This window comes from Falco punctatus (genome assembly GCF_963210335.1).
Source record: "Falco punctatus genome assembly, chromosome: 4".
Lineage (NCBI taxonomy): Eukaryota > Metazoa > Chordata > Aves > Falconiformes > Falconidae > Falco > Falco punctatus.
In genome coordinates this window covers 38138973-38156139 of record NC_137583.1, presented here as the reverse complement: position 1 = coordinate 38156139, position 17167 = coordinate 38138973, and the positions used below count along the sequence as shown (strand labels likewise).

Genomic DNA, 17167 nt, shown 5'->3' with positions numbered 1-17167 from the left:
GGGCCGAGCAGGCCCCGCCGGCCGCCCCGGAAACGCCCGTGACGCCCCGCCCCCTTCCGGTGAGGCCCCGCCCCCGAGTGAGGCCCCGCCCCCGGCGCGGAGCGGACGGGTGCGGCGCGGCGGGCGGGAAATGGGGGTGTCGGGGGAGACCTGGGGTGCATTGGGGTGGGGGTGCCTGGGGGGAAATGGGGTGCATTGGGGTGGGGAAATGGGGTGCGCTGGGGGTGCAGCAGGGGAGATGGGATGCACTGGGGGTGCAGGGATGCACTGGGGGGATATGGGGGTGCGCTGAGGTGTGGGGCTGCTTGGGGAGTTTGGGGGTGCCCTAGAGCGTGGGGCTGCACTGGGTTGTAGGGCTACATGGGGGTGGCCGTACAGGGAGGTACAGGGCTCCACTGGGGGATGGGTGTGCAGGGGAGCGGGGGTGCCCTGGGGTGTATGGGAGTGCCCTGGGGACTGTTGGGGTGCCCTTGGGGCTATGGGGGCACACGGCCATGGGGGGGTGCAGTGTGGGGCATGGGGACACCCCAGCCCTGGGACTGCCTATGTGACATGGGACCGTGAGGGTGCTCAGGGCTGATGCCCCCCCCACAACTGCTGCCGTCATCTGCAGGGGTGGGGGACTCTCCACGTGCCACTGCCTGGCCTGGCCCTGGCCCCTGGCCCCCGTGTCCCCCAGGCACCCCCCCACCCTGGCTGCCACTGTGCCAGCGTGCTCCATGCCCTGGTGGTGCCACCCTGTCCCGGTGGCTCCTGGCACACCCCAAACCCACTCCCAGGGCCACAAAGGTCCTAGCACCATTTTGGGGCCAGAAAGTGGCATTTTGGACAAAGGAGGGAGCGGAGGTGGCGGTTGGTGCAGCAGTTCCTTCCCGGCCGGTACAAAGGCAAAACAAACCGAAAGCGTGTCCATGTCCATGTCCGTGTCCATGCCTGTGTCCATGCCCACATCCGTGCCCACTCCCAGGGTGGTGCAGGCAGCTGGTGTGGCAGTGGGCCATGCCCTGGGGACAGCCACCCTGTCACCTCCCGCACCGGGTCCCTGCGGGCACCTCAGCCCCATGCCCAGCTTGGCCCAGGGTTCCCCCTGGCCCCCTGCTTGCCACTGGTGTTGGGGCGATGGCTTTCCAGCTGGAAGAGTGGTGGCGATGGCAGCATGTCCTAAGTGCCACCTCACACCTTTGCTCTGTGCTGCTGGTGTCCCCGCAGCAGCTCAGACCTGGCCCCGGTCCCCAGCCGGATGGGTCGCTTCTCGGCGTTGGCATTGCCCCACCGACCCCACGCAAACAGGGGTGCAGCGGGGTCCCCAGGGCGAGGGAGGATGCTTGCCAGGATATCCTGGCTCCTGGGGCAGGATCTGGCCAGGACAAAACCATATAGAGGGGCCAAATGGAGGCTGTCACTTGTCACCATCCCCCCTGGGTACCCCAGGGCCTGCCGTACCACGAGACTGAAGCAAGCGAGCATGCGAGGACGGCGGGCGGGAGGGCAGAGAAAAACATCCTATTCACCAGGAGAAAGCGCTGGGCACCCCAAGGGCAGGGCTGGGGCTCAGGGGGGACACGCAGCACAGGGGGGTGGCTTGATGACCCCCTGTGGGGGTGGCAAGGGGACCCATCCAGCCTGTGCCACCACCCATGGGTGCCAAAAATAAGCATCCTCCTCTCGCCTATCCCTGGGAGCATCCTTTGGTCCCTAGGAGCATCCTTGGCGGCAGGGCTGCACGCCTGCTTGGCACTGGGGTGGGGGGAGCAGGATGCAGCCCAGGGGGGCCACACTGCCATCGCCTTCCCACTTTGGATTTCCATGATGTCCATTCATCTGTCCGGAAGGGATTGGCAAGACACCAGGAGGAGGATAGGCGATGGTGCCAGCGTGGGGGGAATTTACAGGGTACCCAGGGGGGCTCCAGTGAGGGGTAACGCCGTCCCCCATCTCCCCTCGGTGCCCCGCATCCCTTGGGGGCCTCGATGTGGTGGGTGTCCGGGGTCGGTTGTAATCGATGGCGTCTTTTGCATCCCCCAGCAGACGGAAAGAAATGGGGTGGGCGATGTCAGATGGGGTGACAGCAGGGTGGGCATGGGAGTGGGGCAGCCAGGTCCGGCACTACTCGATGACCATGCAGCACGGGAGGTGCTGGGAGAAGTACTTGAAGAGCTCCGGGGTGGCCCCGGGGCAGTTGGTGAGCTCCAGCTCCTCCAGCTCCTGCAGCTGCACCAGCCCTGACAGCCCCGTGGTGGTCAGCAAGGGACAGCCTGCAAGTGGACAGGGTGCACCGTCACCCCAAGACACCAGCACCCCAAAAAACCAGCACCCAAAACACCAACACCCCAAAAACCCCAGCACCCAAAGAGCCTGGCTGTGGACTCATCCATGGGGAGCTGGGCTGGGCGCAGGTGCCCAGGCGGCTAAGGGGGATGTGGGAGCCATGCCATGCTGGCTTGGGAGATGCTGCTTGTCCCCTCAGCTGTCCCTGTCCCCACATCTGGTCTCTCCCCAGCCCCGTGGGGACCCGGCCACCCCAGTCCCGGGGGAGCAAGGTTGGGGTCTCACCAGCCAGCGAGAGGAGGCGCAGGCTGCCCATGCTCAGGAGGTGCTTCAGGCCAAAATCCTGCACCTGGAAAAGAAAATGGAGTGGGAGCGGGAGGGACAAGGAGGGGTTCCATGGGGGCCAGCCACCGCGGCACTGGGGGCTCAGCATCGCTGGGGCAGGGTGCCTGGGCAGGGAGCCTGAGCAGGGTGCAGGATGCTGGAGCAGGATGCTGGGTGCAGGGGCAGGGTGCTGGGCAGGGTGCTGGGTCAGGGTGCAAGATACAGGGGAAGGGTGCTGGGGCAGGGGGAGAGTGCCAAGGCTGAGTCCTGCTGAACTTGCAGAAGCACCCCACTTTCCAGCACCAAGTTGTGGGGGCTCTGGCCAGCCTGGGGTGCCCACCCTGAGCTCATGGCCCATCCCCATGCCAGCCACTCCGCCATCCATCCCTGCCATGCCAGCCGGGATGGGCACGGTGGTGTTCCCCCACCTACCTGGCAGCACCAGCGCAGGTAGAGGCTCCGCAGGGACGACATGGTGGACAGGTAGCTGAGGCCAGTGTCGGTGATCCGCACGCACCTGCCAGGGACACAGGGTGTCAGGGCTGGCCAGGAGCAGGGCACCCATGGGTGTCCTCACACCATTGCCCCCCTGCTGCGCCCACTGCTTCCAGCGCAGCTCAGCATGGCATGGCATGACATGGCATGGCATGGTGCGGCATGGTGCGGCATGGCTCAGCATGGTATGGCATGGCATGGCATGGCTCAGCATGATGTGGCATGGCTTAGCATAGCTTAGCATGCCATGGCATGCCTCATCATGGCTTAACATGGTACAGTATGGCTCAGCATGGCATGGCATGGCACAGCACGGCTTGGCGCAGCCCTGTACCTGTCAAGCACCAGCTCCTCCAGCTTGTGCAGGTCACAGGCAATGTACTCCAGGGCCATGTCAGTGATGCGAGGGCACCAGGAGAGGTCAAGGCTGCGCAGCTTCCGCAGGTTCTCAGCCACCAGCTCCACGCCATCATCTGTCACCTTGGAGCAGCCCGAGAGGCTGAGGACGCTCAGGTTGGGCAGGCTGTGGACCATGTTGACCACGCCGTGGTTGGTGATCTCCCAGCAGGAGTTGAGGCGGAGGGTGTGGGTGGTGTAGCCTTGCTTGGCAGTGAAGTAGGCGAGCGCTGTGTCTGTCACGTGGTAGGCTTGCAGGTTGAGCTCGGTGAGGTTGGGCAGAAGCTGCGAGATGGCGGCGATGGCATCGTCGGCCACGTTGATGCAGTCGCTGACACTCAGCGCCGTGATGCGGGCATTGAGGCTGGACCACAGCCCGGCCTCTGTGAAGTCGTTGCAGCCCGACAGCTCCAGCCGTACCACTCCTTGCATCTGCTCCAGCATCACCTGCCAAGGGGCAAGGGGTCAGGGCACGGTGGGCACTGCTGCCCACCCTGCACATCCCCACACCCCCTTCCCTGGCTCACGCTGAGCCCCCTGGGGCTCTTCTCACTGTCCCAGTCTTGCCTGGGTCCAGCCATGTCTCTGGGACTCCCCGGGCACTGCAGCAGCACACTGCTCTAGGACACGCCAGCATCAGTGAGGAATGGGAGCGGACAGGTAGGGACCCCTGGCCATAGCCCCTGTTCTGTACCCGGTGCTGTTGGTGGGGGCAGGATTAATGCCCACTCCCAGCACAGGCACTGCTCAGGTAAATATGGCCATGGAGCAGCTGGGGACCTAGGTGGGGTCCTTGCCTGGCCCTGTGCAGTTGCCCATCTCTGTCTGACCCACAACCCCCTGCCCAGGTGAACCCCTTTGCTGGGTAGCAGCCAACCGAGCAGGGAGTCCCCATCCCCTGAGTGCTCATGACCCACCACAACATCCCCCGCCCAGTGGCACGGCCACTTTGCCTGGCTTTGCCTTTCCGGCAGCACCAGCAGGCAGCAGGGGTGAACCCCCTGCCCCAACAACATCCTGCCCCCCTGCCTGGGAGGGCAGCGCAGGCTGCAGCCCACCCCACCACCCAGACCACAGGCAGGGGCTCCCGATGCTGCCTGCACCCGTGGGATGGCCATGCTGACTGCCTGCTCCTTGCCTGCGGCTGGCGAAAGCTCTGCCTGTGCGTGTGTCCCCAGGGCCACTGGGAAGGAGCTGCCATTGCCATGTCTTAGTCACGCCAGTCACCTCACTGGGGCCACCTACCTCCAACCCTGCATCTGTGATGGTCGACCTCTTAAGGCTCATGGACTTGACCCCCTTCTTGGAGAGGGGGTAGTTGTCAATGAACTCACAAATGTCCAGGTCAGAGACACCCACGAGGCAGAAGCCATCAAAGCCACGGACAGCGAAGCCCTGCAGGCTGACAAACTCCTTCTCGCCACCAGGCAGGACATTGTAGAGCTCTTTGGTGTGCAGGACGGGTGTCAAGCCCACCCAGAACTTGGGTTGGTAGAGCACCCGCCGCCATGCCTTGCACACCTGTGCCAGCACACACTTCTCGCAAGCCGAAAAGTACCAGAACAAGCGGTTGAGGATCTTCTCGTCCACTGCCAGCTGCCTTTCCGAGGGTGAGCCGGGCAGCCGTTCTGGTGAGGGCTGCTCCGAGCCTTCGCTCGTGTTCAGTCCCACCAAGGAAGCACTGGGAGGGGAGGAGACGCTGGCCAGAGCGGCCAAGGAGAGTGGGGAGGCCAGGCTGGGGATGGGCAGGTCGCTGCGGTGGGCTAAGGCCGGGCTGAGGATGGCAGGCACGGAGGAAGGCTGGCACAGGCGGTTTTTCACGGCAGGGGTGCCTTTGGTGATGCTGGCAGAGCCGAGGCCGTTGGGTTGTGTGGGGATCTTCACCAGTCCATTGCGGGGCAAACATGGGGGCTTGGTGTCGCCGTTTCTCGGGTTCGACATCTTCCACAGGTCTCTCTGCAACACAGGGGTGAGGGCTGAGGGGCTGCTGGTCCAGCAGGGAGAGTGACAGGGAGGATGGGCAGGGAGGGTGGGCAGGGCTGGGGGTTGTCATGGCACTAGCAGGGAGGGAGACTCTGGGGGTCCCTGTGCAGGGAGCAGTGTGGCACAGGGGATGGGGTGGTGCAGGGCTGCTGGGCACAGCCACAGAGAGGACATGCCCAGGGCACAGAGCAGGGTCCTCCAAGGAGCTGCATGGCCCTGGTGTCCCTGGTGATGGGGGATGGATGGAGATTTGTCCCCAGATGTTCACATCCCTCTCTGAGCCCAGGATCCAGCCACCAACGGGAGATGGAGCAGGATCACAGCATCACAGAAGGGTTGGGTTGGAAGGGACCATCAAAGGCCATCTCATCCAGCCCCCCTGCAGCAAGAGGGACACCTTCCACTGGATCAGGCTGCCCAGAGCCCCGTCCAGCCTGACCCTGAATGTGTCCAGGGACGGGGCATCCACCACCTCCCTGGGCAGCCTGTGCCAGTGTCTCACCACCCTCTGCCTAAAATGTTTCTTCATTTTATCTAGTCGGAATCAATCTTCTTTTAGCTTAAAACCATTGTCCCCTGTCCTTGTTGCTGTGGACCCTACTAACAAGTCTAGGCACTGGCAGGCTGCTGTAAGGTCTCACTGGAGCCTTCTCCAAGCTGAACAGTCCCAGCTCTCTCAGCTTCCTTGCAGGAGAGGTGCTCCACTCTGATCATTTTAGTGGAGGGGAGAGGAGGTGGCAGCGGCAGAGCAGAGCCAGCCAGGTGCTCGGCGGTGAGCCCATGCCAGCTGGGAGCCTGGCTGAGCCTTGCTGAGCCTCGCGGCAGCCGGGCGGCACCCCAGCAAACCAGGCCAATAAATATTGCAGTGGCAGCAAGGCTGGCTTCCCAACAGCCCCGCCGCACCCCACCATCCATTATTCATTACATTTCCCTCTATAAATATGGAAGTGAATAATTGATGGGGGCTCAGCTCCCCCCCCCTCACCCTAGCCAGTGCCTGGCACTGGGCCCTGCCAGGGCACTGCCTGTTCTGCCTGCACCCTGTTTGCCAAGGCCATGCCAAACCCTGCCAAAGAACCGGGTCTGAGGATGGAGGGTGTTGGGCTCCTGGCAGCCCCCAGGGACACAGCAAGGAGCCTTGGAAAGCAGCTTCCAGCCCAGGGACCAGGGGACAGAGACTTGGTCCCCGATCCCCAAGGAATGGCTGGCATGTCCATCTGGTGGTGGCTGATGGGACCTGAGGACCCTCTCCATTGCCAGCTCCCCCCAGACCCAAGATAAATATGAGGGAATTACTTTAACTGCTTGATTTGGGATGGAGATGGCCAGGCCCTGAGGGAGGAGCACCAGGGCAGGAGCATTCTGGCTGGTGATGCTCATGGCCCAGGTCTGTGGGCTCTAAGGACGCTCCTTGCAGTCTGGGGGGAATGCCTGCCAAGTGTGGAGCAGCCTAGATCCCTCATTGCCCCCAGCCCATCACTTTCACCCTCACAGCATCCCCGACCTCATCCAGCCCTCCTGGAGCAGCCAGAGAGAGGAGTGGCCACCCAAAATGTGCCGTGGAAGAGCCCAGGAGTACAAACAGCTGCGAATCTAGAAAACCCCATGGGATGCATGGCATGTAGCATCTCCTGGGGACACCCTCCCCAGCACAGCAAAGCCACAGGATGGGGCTAGCGGGAGATGCTGAAGCCTCTCCTGTGGTGTGAGCAGCAGTGGCCAGAGGTGCCTGCAGACAGCCTGGGCCTGTGGCAGCAGCACCACGACAGACAGCCCAGCCTCTGGGGATGAGCCCGGCCCTGTGCAGACAGTCTGGCGCCACTCCCTGCTCGGATGCAGCCTCTGCTGCCTCCGCTCATGCTGCCCGACAGAGGAGCTGGGCCTCCGATGCTTGGACATGTGTTAAATTCACTCAAGAGCAGGAGAAGATGAGGGGAAAGAAGGCAGAAACTTAAACCAGTGGCTCTGTGCTTGGCAGCAATTAGGGAAGCAAACAGAATATGCATCAGGGTGTCTAACACAGCCATACAGCACCAATCCAAACAGCTAATTACCAGGCGGCACAGAAAGGCTGTCGCTCCAGCACGGAGCCCACAGCCAGAGCCATTCGGCACACTGGTTGTCCCCCAGGGAGAGGGCAGGTGGTGGCAGAGGGGCAGCCCGGGGCCTCGGGAGCCCAAGGGGACAGTCACGGGAGGAAACAGATGCTGACAGCTCGCCGGACTGAAATGCAGCCAGCAGGAGGTGTTTGCAACAGTTACCACCAGCTCAGACCTCGACTGGTCCCCGAGGCCGAGCTCAGGGGGGGCTGAGTGGATTCAGCAGCTTTCCCAGTCCTGCCTTGGAAAGCTGAGCCAGAACCCCCCTGCCCCAGGCACTGAGGCTGCCTGTCTGGCTCACAGAAATCCTGAACCATGAATGAGCTAGGAAGTCACTTCAAATAGAAAGACAGCCAGAGATTCAGGCCTTCTGGGCACGGGCAGTCTCCAGGCAGCAGCGGTGGGGGGCCGGGCAGGCAGTCTGGCTGTACATGACCACATCTTTCCAGGGAAATGGGCAGGCAAGGATCTGGGGGTTCCTACCACCCCAAAAGGAGCATGACTGTGCTTGGGGAGAGGACTCCAGCCTGGAGAAGGTGATCTGGGGGCACAGACTGGGGAGGGAGTTGGGTCCAATAGCTGCTCTCTCCTCCATCTCTGTCACCATGGGGCAGCACTGGGATCTGCCCTTCCCTGCTGCAGGAAAGCTCCTGCCTGCAGCCAAGCAGCCCCCCAGGTTTCTGCACCTGGAGGCTGAGGCCACTTTGCTCTGATGTACGAAGTAGAAGTGCCACATCCTGCAGAGATCAGAGCTGCTGTATGCTGGGATGCTCAGCCCACACCTCAGGCCCTCCTTCCAACCCACTGAGACAGTGGAGGGACAGGGAAACGCGAAGCCATCTGCCTTGGAAGTGTCAGAGAGCTCCTCTGGTGTTCCAGCAGCTCCACGAGCAGCTTTTTGGTCACCCCAAAAACAGCAGGAGAGCAGAGATCTGGCCTTTCCTCCTCTCCGCATCATCTCATTGTTCACAGATTGCATGACTGGGCCAACCACACAACATCATCAGGAGAGCTGAGCACTTGGTACAACCATTCTTACTCTGGGATCTCACAGGAAGAGACCAGCTTTGCAACCCCCCCATAACACCCCTCTCTTCTCTCGCAGGCCACAGCTCACGGGTGAAGTGTCTGCCAGCAGTGGAGTGCCAGCTCCCAATCCACAGTGGGATTAAACCTGACAAAAGCAAAGGGCAAAGTCTTTTAGTCTCCCAAATTCGCTCCAGGGTGCACATTTCACAGGAAATGTCATTGCCACAGAAGTCACTCCATTCATGAGGGTTTTGTCATCCACAATGGGCGATGATGCAGTGGTGGGGGGCGGATTTGACGCAGGAAGAGAGAAGAAAGAAGGGGGTCTAAGAGCCTATCACTACAAACATTACACAGATGATGAAGATGCTGAGAAGAATAGGTTGAAAGCTGCCAGGAAGATAGAGTTTGCTGAAGCTGTTGGAGAGTTTACCATCTGCATGTGGTAGCGAAGAGGGATGAGGGCCTCAAGAGATGGGAAGGATGATCAGTCACCCTGTTAGTGCCACCCCTGTATAGGTGTTCACTGGGAGATCCCAGGCTGTGGAGACCTGCCGGATCAGACAGTCATCCTGCTGTGGCCAGGCTCGAGGGCGAGCTCTGGACCAGCCGGGCTTGCAGCCTACCGAGGGCTCTGGGTCAGCCGGGCTCGGGGGCCACTGGAAGCCCGGGACTGGCCAGCCATGGGACCCACCGGGCCGCCGGCCCAGGTGGCCGAGTAGGGCCGTTCAGCACCGCGGACAGCGGCCCCGTTCAGCACCGCGGACAGCGGCCCCGTTCAGCACCGCGGACAGCGGCCCCGCCCCGCGCGCTCCTCGGGGCCGCGTCACCCTACAAGGTCCCTGCAGGACCCCCCGCCTCAGCAGCCCTCCGTGAGGATCCACTGTTGCCCCGCCAGGTCCTTGTAAGAGAGCCTTCTACTGTACCACCAGGTCCCTGTGAGGATCTTCTACTGCCCTGTCAGGTCCCTGTGAGATCCTACTATTGCCCTGCCAGGTTGCTATAAGATCCTACTACTGCCTTGCCAAGTCCCTGTGAGATCCTACTATTGCCCTGCCAGGTCCCTGTGAGGATCTGCTGTTGCCCGGCCAGGTCCCTGTGAGATCCTGATATTGCCCCACCAGGTCCTTGCAAGTCCCCCCTCCTGCCCTTCCAGTCTGTCATGAAGCCCTGTCCTTGCCCTGCCAGAATCCAAGGCTCCTGCAAAATTATTTCTGTAGAGCCACTGCTTCTGTGACAGCAAGCAAGCAGCCATCGCTCACGGCTTCCTGCACACACACACACACACACAGATCTATATATGCACACAGACACACATAAACACACACAACCACCTCATCAGAGCCCCAGGAGCTGGTGGATGCACCTTACACAAGCCTTGGTATTCAGCTGCATGTATACATGCATACATACACACACAAACAGAGATAAGCGCATGCACGCGCACACACACACAGAGGGTTGCATCAGCTGAATTCATTAGCCCATCTATTTTTACTAATGCAGCAAATCAAGTTGCTCTACAGGCGGAGAAAACACACCCGAGACATAGTGCTGTGGCAGAACACACAGCCAAGGCTTTTGTCCAGCACTCCTGAGGGGAGCAGTTCCCTGGACTCCCTCAGGTCTATAAAACATCCCCAACCAGCTGCAATACCAGGCAGGCCCTTGTTCTGGGGGGCTGAACCTGTCGACCAAAGCACATGGTAGTAATAAAGACATCCCACTACAAAGATTGCCTTCCCTGGCTGTGCTCAGTGGTGTGCAAGCTGCCTCCTGCTCTGATCCCATCAGGTCAGACTTACAACAGGCCTGTGTTGTAAGCAGTGAGTGCACAAACACCAGCCCCTAAGGCTGGGTCCTCTTGGAGGGCTTGGATCACCCCAACAATGCCAAGGAGCCACAGAAGGCCCTGCAGGAGCCACAAAATCTCCTGGAGATGGAGGAGTAGCAGGTGTGTTTGGGTAGGAAGAAGCTGTACCTCTGTGTGTGTGTGTGTGTGTGCACAGGCGGATCTGTGCTCCTGGGCTCAGCACTCACACAAGTCAGCTGGGAGAGAGGCTCAGAGCACAGCTCCACACTCACTGCTACCTATTCCCTCTCTGTGCAAGCCAGGAACCTGTGGTGAGGACGGGCATCACCGCTCTGCCTGGCCCACGAGACCTGCCCTTTGTGTGATGGGAGCTGGGAAACTCCTTACTGAGATTACCCTGATAGCTCCTTGGGAAACTGGAGGGCTGAGAACAGCTTTTCTGCTCCCTTGTTGGCTCCCAATGATGCCAAGGAGCTCATCCCACCTTGCAGTGGACAAAGAGGCTCAGAAGGGGCTGGGAAAACAACTGATTTGAGTCCCACCCCTGCTGGCTGCCACTCTCAGTGCCAGGCTGGCTGGGTCTCAGGCAGCTCAGGGTCAGGCAGCAGAGCCACGACAATAGGGACTCTCCAGTCCTGCTCCTCCCCAGGTCCCACAGCCCTTCCGAGTAGCAAGACCTGGGGCTGGGCTCTGCAGGACAGCCTTATGCGCAGGGAGCCAGGGAAATGCAGCTGAGGTGCCAAAGCCAAGCTCTGCTCAGATCCCCACCACTTTCTGCTTAGCTGAGAGAACAGCTCATGTCCAGGAGCACTGGGAGGGGCAGCTCCTGCCCTCCTCAGCCCTCAGCACGGTGAAGTTGTAGGGAGGACGAGGCAGAGCTCAAGCCCCCTGGGCCTGGTCAAGCAAAATTTCCTTGCAACAGGCAGCAGGGGCCCCTCCAGCTGCCGCAAGCCCTTCCTGCAGCAGCATTTGTCTTCTCTGCTAAGACACAAATCTCCCAAAGACATCAAGCCCCGACCTCCCTCCATGTTCCAGTCAGCCCCACATCCCCTTGGGAGGAAACCCCCCACCCAAGAGAAGCATGGGATACACAGACCAGAGCAGAACTGGACCTCAACGTGCTGCCCTGGGCCCATCTCCTCCAGCCTCCTCTGGAGGTCCCAGCTCTCATCACCGTGGGAGGACAGTTATGCTTCGGTTAAGCTTTGCCCTGCTCTCCTCGACCAAGGTGAGGGGAAGAGGGAACAGCTCCTCTTATGCCAGCTCCTGCCTGGCCTGGTGTCCCCTTGCTGCAAGCCCAGACAGCACCCAGCATGTTACAGCCCTTTTGCCCACTCTTGGGCCCACAAAAGGGTGAACAAAAATGCAAGATACCATGAGGACAGAGGAGCCAGGGGAGTGTGGCCCATGGCTGCCCCCAGGCCCCATGACCCCAGGACATGGATGTGCTCCTCAGGTACCTCTGAAGAAGCCTCTTCTTCAAACACCTTCGTCCCTCAAGACATGTCAACAGCCATGCATGCAGCGATGCCCCTTCACCCCTGGGCTCAGGGGTCCGGTCAGGAGCCAGGGTTGGGGCGAGGTGTGAGAACATCTGCCCAGCACGGAGACCATCGGCACCAGGCTCATGGGACACTGGGGCAGGTGGGCAACATTCAGCCATGAGACTCCTCGCTGCAGAGGATTGTGGATGCTAAATGCCGACACAGGCTCCAAAAAGCCATTAGATTTATCCTGGAAGCAAAGGTACTGGCCTGATCCTGCTCCCACTGCAGCCCCCCAGCCGCCCACTTTCACCAGCCAGGAGCTGGGCACAGGTCACACACAGCTCCAGCAGGTAGAAACACTGGAGAAACAGCTTCTGCTGACCTTACCCCTCCCCAAACACTCTCTCCTTCAGCCCCAGCCCTCTCCTCTGTGCTGCTGGCCCTGAAGCACCTGGCAAACATCACCAATCCCTGAGACAGGTGGGCTTAGGTTGGGTGGGGGTGGCATGCTGCTGAAGGAGCCCCGCTCGCCTGCGCACCCCATCCTGCTCCCTCCCACACCATCGGCACCCACTCACCTCCTGGGTCCCCTTTTCCCTCTCTGGGTGCTGCTCTGTCTGCCCAGGCACTAAAGGGGAGCAATGGGCCATGGCTTGGAGATGGGAAAACTGAGGTACAGGCAGGGCGACGCAGCTTTGCTGTAGAGCTGCCGGTCTGAGCCATGCACAGCTTAAATCTGCAGAGTGTGAAGGCAGGATTCAGCTCCCGAACTCAAAGTGCTCCCACTCCAGCCACCCTTCTCCTGGCTGGAGCATGGCCACATCCCCATGGGATGGTCAACATGGAGGTGACCCCACCGGAGGGGACAAGGGGACCCTTTTCCCCTTCCCACCTTCCTGCATGTGCCGCCCCAGCCCAAGCAAGTGTCCCTGCATACCCAGGAGCAGGATTTGGGAAGGTGGGAGGCTGCCAGTGCTGGGATGCTTGTCCCACTGCTCCTCACTGCTGTGGAGCCACTGGCACAGGGAGGAGAGCAGGCCCGGCGGATGGCAAAGGGATCGATGTGGGGGAAGCCAGCTCGGGGAAAAATAGATATCTAGCTCATTAAAAATGGATGCTTGAGTGAGTCCTCCCCACTCCAAAGCCACCTCCCTCCCTCTTCCTGGTAGCCAGAGTGAAATCAGCACCCAGCTTTCAGAGCAGGGCAGATGCCAGTACAGTACAGCATGCTCTGCGCCCGCTGCTCCCACCCTGCTGCATGCCAGGACCCCCCTGGGTGCTGCAGAGAGGACCTGAGACCCCCTGTGCCTTGGGCAGAGGGTGTTCATGGAGCAGGACCTCTTCCAGGTGCACCCCTGCTGCAGGGACTGTAACACTCCGGCCTTCACTGCCCAAGCACTGCCACATCCCACCACTGCCGGCGGATGTCTGAGAGCCAGAGCCACGCGCCAGCTCCATGGCACGACTGGACCTCCACCCGGCTGAGGTCATGGGAGTCTCTGCCTGGTTGCTGCCACAACCCCGTGCCTCAGTTTCCCCCATCCATGCCTGGTCCCACCTGCCCCAGCCCTTCCATGGGGCTCAGCCTGCTCACTCAGCCCTTGGCCCCAGCCGACCTCCCACATGGACCCCTCTGCCCATCCCCTGTCCCACCAAAACAACCTGCCCCCAGCCTGGTGCCCCCCCTTCTGGGATGCTGGAGGCTCCCTGGCCCCATGCTGGGCTCTGCAGGACCCTGCTGTGGCTCTCAGCCCCCTTGGCCCCATCCCAGCCAGGGCCTTCCCCTTCCTCCATCCCAAGGGCCCCAGGATGGGGGGCTGGCTGCCCCTGTCCCCCCTGCCCCGGCCTCTGTCACCCTGCATGCAAGGGAAGTCCCACTGAGGTGCTGGGGTGTTGGGGGTGCCAATGGTCCCATGTTGCCATCAGGGAGGACAAGAGGCAGTTTGGAGGCTGGCAGCGTGGGACTGGGGGGCCAAGCAGCAACCCCACACCTGGGTGACCCTGTCCCCACAGCAATGTCTGCCTATATCCCCATCCCAAAGCATCCCTTCATCCCGCGGTACCCACCCGCCCCCTCCTCCTCCTTGCCGTTACCCACCCAGTGATGCCCGGCTATGCGGGGGGGGGGGCAGCACCTTACCCCCCCAACATCCCCCCCGAAAGAAGGCAGGCGGGGGGCAGCATCACGGCGGGGTTCACACCGACCACCATCCTCGGTTAAGCTACCAGGAGTCCGAGGCGGAGGGGGGGGGGGGGGGGGGGGGCGCGGGGGCCGCAACCGGACCGGGAGCCCCGGGGCCGAGCCGGCTCCGCTGTCGTTATATAACGCGGCTCCATGATGCGGGATGCGGCGGGAGGTGGTTGCAGCTCCGGTGCCGGTGCAACGGGCACCGGTACAACGGGCACCGGCTTTGTGTTGTAAAGGGTTTTTTCCCGAGCGGCTCTTACCTCCAGCACCGTCTTCCGAAGCTCATGCCATGCCTTGTCCCCGTCCTCTCTTGGTTGCAGGGAAAAAAACACCGGGAAGAAAACCGGGAGAACCCCCCCAAAAAATCCTCCGTTGGAAAAGGGGCCGGATCCTGCCCGGCCCCCGCCCCAACCCCGCTGAACAACAGGAAAAATAAGCGGAGAGATGGGGGGGGGGGGTGTGAATGGGGCCGGATCCGGATCCGGGGGGGGATGGAGAAGGGGGGTCCCTCCTGCCAGCCAGCCCGGGGAGCTGGGAGCTGCTCGCACACGCACACGCGCGTTTGCACACACGCACACGCGTGTCAGCAGCGGAGGCTGTTAAAGAGACAGGGCCGCCGGTAGCGGTAATGGAGGGTGGCGGGATGGCATCGCCACCGGTCCCGGGAGCTCGAGGTGAGGGTGCAGGACACGGACCTGGAGGGGGAGATGGCGGGGGGGGGGTGGGGGGGTGGGGGGGTGGGCGGGCAGGGCTGGGCTGGCAGCTGGGTGTGCAGGCTGGGGAGAGAGGGGTGGGTGGGTGGGTGAAAGCAGGGGTGGAAGGATGGGGGATGGAGGCAGGGATGGAGGGAAGAATGGAGGGAAGGATGGATGGAGGGAAGGAGGGGTGGATGGAAGGCTGGATGGACAGACAGATGCTTGCTCTGGCTCTCTCCCCACCAGGATGCTGGCAGGCTGGAGATCCTGGTGCAGACCCCTCTCGCCTCGGCAGCCGGCCCAGGCCCGGCTGCAGCCTCTGGGGTGCAGCAGGGACAGTTGATCCCCTCCAGCCCCCCGGGGTGCTGCGGGCACCCAGGGAATGCTGCTGCACCCGGGTGCTGGGGGGGGTTCACCTACCCAGGCCACGGCTGGCAGCGGGACTTGCAGCTGGGGGACGCCCCTTTGCTGCCCCCCCATTTCCCATCACCCCTGTTCAGCACCCACCCAGCACCCTCAGTCCGGGGCCCAGCTTCACCACGGCTCCCCAAACTGGAGGGAACTGGTTAGCTGCCACATTGAAGCCCGCCCCCTCTGCCATCCCTGGGCGCAGCCCCATGCGAGCAGTGGGAGCAGCTCGACCTGCTGCCCCGCTGGGCCCTGGGGAGGCTGATGGAGCTGCCTGGATCCGGCCGCCTGGCTCCTGCCTCCATTATTTATAAGGCAGGTCGGGTTTCGCACTGGCGGCCTGGAGGGGGTTTGGGGGAGGAGACTGTGCACGCACACACGCACTGGCACTCACACTCACACTCACACCCTTATCCATCTCACCCTGCTCAGCAGGTGACAAATGCAGGAAAAGGTGCCAGAGGGGCAGGTGACTGCTGGGACATGCGGGTCAGTGGCCTCATCCAGGTGACACGTCTTTGCCCCATCGCCTGAGGAACTGGAGGTCCTTCTCCCAGTGATCCCTTGGCCCCCCAGCAATGCCCTGTCCCTACATGATGCCTTGTCTCCATGGGGGTGAGTGTCCCAGGGCAGGTGTCACCCAGCACCAGCCTGGGAGCAGTGTGTGATGGTCCATCTCTCAGGGGACACGGTCTGGTCCCAGAGTGAGCCCAGTGCCAGCAGGACTGGCGGGCACAGGGAGGTAGTTGGGCTCCAAATGGTCCTGGTTGTCCCCTTGGTCCTGGCACAGCCCCATTGTCACTAACCCCTGCCAGCTCCAGGCCATGTGGAGGTGGCCCTCTGTCCTGGGAACATTTTCATGCCAAGAAGGGTCACAACTGCTGGAGGAGTCCCTGGGCAGGGGGAGTCTCTGTGCACATGTCCCCAGCTGAGGGGACACAGCTGGGATGGACCCCTCATGCCGCCAGTCCCGGGGGGTACTCACACCCTGGGGTGCCTGGTGTGGGGTGCCCAGCCGCCCCAGCTCACCCTGCAGCCATGGGCAACCCTGGCTCATCAGCCTGTGCTGCGGCAGACCAGGGTCCCTGAGCCTCCCTGGTCCACAGGGCCTGTCCCTCCCAAGTGCCAGGAGGGTGGTGGCTGGTGTCCCCATGCTCCGGCCAGGGCAGTGCTCCAGCCAGGGCAGAAAACGAAAACAAGAGCCAAGCAACACTGCTCCTCCACAACTCATCTTTATGCAAACTGCCAGCACCACATTGGCCTCCACCGCCCTCCCATCCCCACTGCCATGGGGGTGCTGAAGGGTCGCACCCCCACACCCAGCATCTCCCTGTGGCGACGGGACCCTGGGTCGAGCATCACTGGTCCAGCCGGACCACGGGTGCCCAAGCTGGACCGCAGTGCGCCGGGTGCTGTCGCCGCGGCAACCGCCGTCGCCTAGCGCCGGCTGTCTCCCGGTAACCCGTCGCCTAGCAATGGGGGATTTTTCACAGCTCGGGATGAAGAGTTGAAAGTTATTTTTAGCCCGGGCTGCGAATCAATAGGCAGCTCCATTCGCCGCCCCGCAGGATGCACGCGGGAGCCTTGCTGCGGCGGCGCAGGGAAGGGGCTACCGAGGGGAGCGGGGTGGCCTGGCCAGCCTGGGGTCATCACCCCGGCACAGCCCCCAGGGACCCCCAGGGCTCAGCTCCCTTTGTGCTGACCTCTGGCCTCTCTGAGCCATACCAATGGCCTGTGTAGGGCTCAGATCCCCTGGGCCACCCCTGCCAAGGATCTGACACCCCCCACGGCTCCCCCACTCCAGGCCACATGGGGGTGAGGGTGGGTGAGGGCAAGGCCCAGCTGTGGGGACTCTCAGGTTTCTGTGGGGCCATGGGGATGATCACACTGCTGTGGGGACCATTAGCTTGCTGTGGGGACCCTCATCTCACTGTGGGGACCCCCATCCAGCTGCTGGGAGGCTTATCCTGCCATGGGGACCT

The 17167-nt window shown here is 62.2% G+C and overlaps 1 protein-coding gene across 6 annotated transcripts; it reads right to left on the bottom strand.

Annotated features, from left to right (window-relative positions):
- Positions 1-169: 169 nt before the first annotated feature.
- Positions 170-15621, bottom strand: FBXL16 (F-box and leucine rich repeat protein 16). Of its 6 annotated transcripts, none has more exons than XM_080387387.1 (6): positions 14343-14434; positions 4729-5439; positions 3422-3930; positions 3025-3109; positions 2554-2617; positions 170-2255 (listed from the first exon to the last, which is right to left on the bottom strand). In XM_080387387.1, the coding sequence occupies exons 2-6, from the start codon at positions 5422-5424 to the stop codon at positions 2107-2109; spliced, it is 1503 nt and encodes a 500-aa protein (XP_080243513.1). In that variant the 5' UTR covers positions 5425-5439; positions 14343-14434; the 3' UTR covers positions 170-2106. The 6 variants fall into 6 exon arrangements, with proteins under 6 accessions (XP_080243513.1, XP_080243510.1, XP_080243509.1 ...); XM_080387384.1 differs by adding an exon at positions 15285-15621 and having other exon boundaries at positions 2138-2827; positions 14343-14391; XM_080387383.1 differs by having other exon boundaries at positions 2138-2827.
- Between the last annotated feature and the right edge of the window lie 1546 nt (positions 15622-17167).